The 4,250-nt window shown below is 37.2% G+C and overlaps 1 protein-coding gene across 1 annotated transcript; it reads right to left on the bottom strand.

Annotated features, from left to right (window-relative positions):
* On the bottom strand, nucleotides 1-1,832 carry LOC113749473 (spermidine hydroxycinnamoyl transferase-like). Its single transcript, XM_027293227.1, has 2 exons — nucleotides 416-1,832; nucleotides 1-306 (listed from the first exon to the last, which is right to left on the bottom strand). Exon 1 carries the CDS (start codon nucleotides 1,792-1,794, stop codon nucleotides 433-435), a length of 1,362 nt encoding a protein of 453 aa, XP_027149028.1. The 5' UTR covers nucleotides 1,795-1,832; the 3' UTR covers nucleotides 1-306; nucleotides 416-432.
* Nucleotides 1,833-4,250: the final 2,418 nt, after the last annotated feature.

Here is a 4,250-nt window from a genome sequence, read left to right as displayed (position 1 = left end):
AAATGCATTTTTCCATCTTACATAAAGTAGTGCCATATCATGATACCATGAACACGTGCCATGGAAAACTAAATGTATATATGTCAGCAGCACAGGAAACCGTCACGTGTAACACGGACCAGGGACATCGTAAAGGTCATACTAGCTATCACAGGGAGTAAAAGTCTCCTTATTTGCTACTACCTTAAGAGACAAATATTTTATTCCGTCTACTCCATCTTCCATATCTGAAAAGATCCACGTCGCGTTTGCCTGCAATAATAGCTCTTCAAACTGTTCTCCAGCAGCTGCCAATTCGTTGGTTCCCTGTCCGACAAATAAATTCAAATGTTAGTGGCAATTAATAATGTTTACTCACATATGACTAAGCTTTTCAGTGAGCCCCATGAACTACACAAACAGCATTAGAACCAACCTTGTAAGTCTGCAGCATTATATATCTTCGTAGAAATATTTCTTAAAAGCATTAATATGTTCTACTTGCAGGCGCAGTGGGATAATCAACGATCCATCCCCATTAGGACCAGGAATAAGGAAGAGTCTTCCATCATAACCTAATGACCCAGGGGTCATGGAAATTGCTTCTCCCCACCCAAAATTGACTTTGTACACGTCCAGCCCAACCCAACTAGTAATAAGCAAATTGGGATTTCCAAAGAACAACCCCTGTGCACAACCAACAGTGTGAAAATGTCGACTGCTAGATACCTCGGGCATGTCCTTCATACAAACAAGATATGACCTTACATACTCATCTGTAACCTTGTCTATTGCTTCCTTAATTTTGCTTGAAGCATAGCTTGGTGGCCTCGATTGGAGATCACCTGCAATGGCTCTTGCTGGTACAGGTAAGACAGCATTTCCAAAATACCTTCCGGGCAAGGGTGGTTTAAGCCGACTGCGAAAATCCACAGTCACATATAGAACCGTTTCTTGGTCGGGGCTGTGCATACGGGCCTTGGATAAGCACTTCCATATATGCGCAGATACAGCTACAAACCGGCTAAATGGGGGGTGATTGCTAGTTTTGTGAACCAAATCGTGGTGGTTGTTGACGTTGTTCTTGAGCTGCTCAATTTGTTCTTTACTTAACTGAAACATGGCACAGGTAGTAGCCTTTTTACGCTCTTCTAAGCTGCTAGACTGGCCTATCAGGACGGGCAGTGGGTAAAAGTCTGGGTATTGTAATTTTGGAGCTATTGACGATGGGCACTCTTCATATTGTTGAAGAATTGTACGATCTAGGTATGGTTGATCATCAGATTTTTCACCGCGTGCAATCTTTGCCCATTCGGCAACAAAATGACACGCGCTTTGACCGTCCACAATGACGTGTGACACGGCCGAGCCTAAAGAAACACCACCACAGGCAAACTTTGTGATTTGCACTAGAAGGAGCGGTACCTCATGAAGGGGAGTATTATTGTAATCTATAGGTGGGATCAGGGCACGGATTTGTGGAGTTGGGCAAAAGTCTCCAAAATCCTCGATTTTGAGTTCTGATTGAGCTTCAAGAAGTAAAGCACCCATGGAATTGCAACGCAGCTCAACTCGGCCTCCATCTTTCTGGTATAAACGTCCAGCAAGAGGATAAAAAGCTGCCAAGGCTTCGCTTAATGAGTCTTTCAAAACCCTAGTGGCATCTTTTAGCAATTCTGGATTTTCTGGCTTGTAAAAGTGGACGGTGGTTGCATGAGTCAAGGGTTTACATTGATCACACTCAGATAAATACATTACTTTCGTGGAGATTGGCCTTGCTGGCTTGACAGTGTGAGAGGCTATCAAGTTAACCATTGTGAGAAGGAAAGAGAATAATGGGAGTGAGGGTTGTAGGAAGGAAAAAAAGTGTTGGTAGACTTTGTGAGAAGGAAAGGAATTTTGAGGGTGAGATTTTGGTTGTGGTAGCAAAGTGCAGCCAGCACACGCTTATATAGACCCGAGATTTGTACTGCATCACATGTGAAACTTGTGTAGACTCTGCAAATATATTTTACGAAATATTCAACGAAATATTTTACGAAAGTATTCTGGTCAAATTTTGTGGGTGTTTGGTTGCTATGTGATTGCTTTTGGTTAGGCTTTGTCAAAGAATGTGCTCCGACAAGTTACTGCCTGGCGAATACTTTTGTACCCTAAAGCTCCTGCGGGGCAGCTTGATCGATCATGTAGTTATTTTTTAAAATATGGATCAATATTCGAGTTCCGTAATTATCATGTTTTCAGTAAATGGAGGTGCCCTTTCACAAGTTGCAAGAAAATTAGTCGGTGAAAACTCAGATACCTCCGGTGTCATAAAAAAAAATTCTATACCCTAAAACATTTTATTTTTGATCTTCTATTTCAGGAGACTATGATACTATTATGGTCTCCACATTTGTATTGCTGTTGTTTTGTCGATTGCTTAGCTTGCTCTTTTTATTTTGGGGCCCCTTGGATGAGGACAGCTGATGTCAAGTGGAACTACTTGGAGAGAAAAATTTTTTAAAAAAAATCAATGGTTTTTTTATTTTGGAAAGTCAGGTGACCCCTCTCTTTTTTTTTTTAAACAATAATAATATTTATATAATCTCATCTATCATATTCTATAAAAAAGGGGAGTCTAAAGAGACTATGTAAAAAATTAGTAGATATGCAGATCTGACTAGATTAAAGAAGTGTTCTATCATCTTTTTTTAATTTTTTCAAAAGAAGCGAGATTCAAATCTCCGACTTACCACCCAAATAGGAATTTAGTCCCTTTTTATTGCCACTGAAGCTCAGTGGTTGACCCCTCTCTTCATTGTGTGCATGATGGAAAGGTTCACAACTTAATTAGGCCGGGACATCAGCACAGCAGTTTTAAACAAATATTTTCTAGCAGGCAGTTTAAATATTTTCTAGAGAAAAGACATGCTTGGTATGACTCATGAGATGCTTGAAAGATTGGAGGCAAACTTGAAGGCGAATGGTTTTCTCAAGTTCATGATGCGATTGTTTGCGCTCATTTCTATGTTCTCATGCTAGAAGATGAAAGCCCGAACAACGCGCGGGTATTAGGTGCCTCTATTTAAAATGTTTTACATAATTTTTAAGCAAAATACAATAAAATTGAGAAAATAGAATGTATTGCTGCTATAACTTGTTAAAAAAAACATGTATTTAAAGTAAGTATCATATCAGTTGAAATAGAATTACCCATAAACAAATTATTTTATACTCTACATAAAAATAAAGTTAATTTCTAAATGCACATAGTATTTCTTCTACATACGTTAATTAAGAAACTAGAAGGAAATGTCAAAAAAGACTAACTAAATAACATAATAAGAAAACATCCAAAGTTGAAGCTATAATATATTACTTTTTATTATTTAACATCAACATAACAAATGAGAGCAAAAACTTTTTTTTTATGTCAAATAGATAATTCCCATCCTTATACTACAACTCATTATAAGATTAAAAAAGTTTTAACCTTTAGCTTTGTTCTTAGCCAGTTTTATCTTATCCACATCAATTTTGACAAACCTGACACTCGAAAGGAAAGAGTCAACCTTGTAAATATATTATGGAAAGCTCAAAAGTATCACGCAAATAATTTGCAAGTATTAGACAATCTATCTTAACTATGATCGAGGAAGTCCCTAAGTTTTTTGTCCACATAGAATCCAAAATCCAAGCAAGTTGATGCCTAATATATTTTTGGTCTCGTCAAGCATGATGTGGATTGGAGCATAGAATTTATAATTGTTCTGATCAATAGGAACAGAGAACATAACATGATCCAAAAATAGGATTTTTAGAAGGAAATAAATTTATGAGTTCATATTGATGGAAATCCATTGAAAACTAATAACTTGAAGTTAAGAGCTAGCTCATAGAATTTATTGAGGATAATTTTTGCACTTTTGCATCTCCTAAAGCAATCGGTAATGTCAGCACCAAATTTGTTGCATTGGACAAACAAAAATGAGTAAAACTTCTTTGGGAGTTCAAGGTGTCTATTTCATAAAGCATTCTTGAAAGGAATAAGTGACCTATTGTCACAATTTAACTCTAAAGAGAATGCAATTCACACTCTCTTGAAAGATTCACACTATAGGAAAATGTGAAAATTTGTTTCTTCTTTGATAGCACATCTCAATTGTAATGGTAAAATACAATAGAAAAACACCCTCATGTGAAAAGAACTTATTTGGTTGTACACATAAATTGGAGTTGGAAGCCACAAGTAGAAAGCGGTTAATGATATTTCCCTTGCAGATGCAGTA

This window comes from Coffea eugenioides, chromosome 1 (assembly GCF_003713205.1).
Source record: "Coffea eugenioides isolate CCC68of chromosome 1, Ceug_1.0, whole genome shotgun sequence".
In the NCBI taxonomy this organism is placed as follows: Eukaryota; Viridiplantae; Streptophyta; class Magnoliopsida; order Gentianales; family Rubiaceae; genus Coffea; species Coffea eugenioides.
Note: the sequence above shows the minus strand (reverse complement) of the source record. Positions and strands in the feature narration are given on the sequence as shown.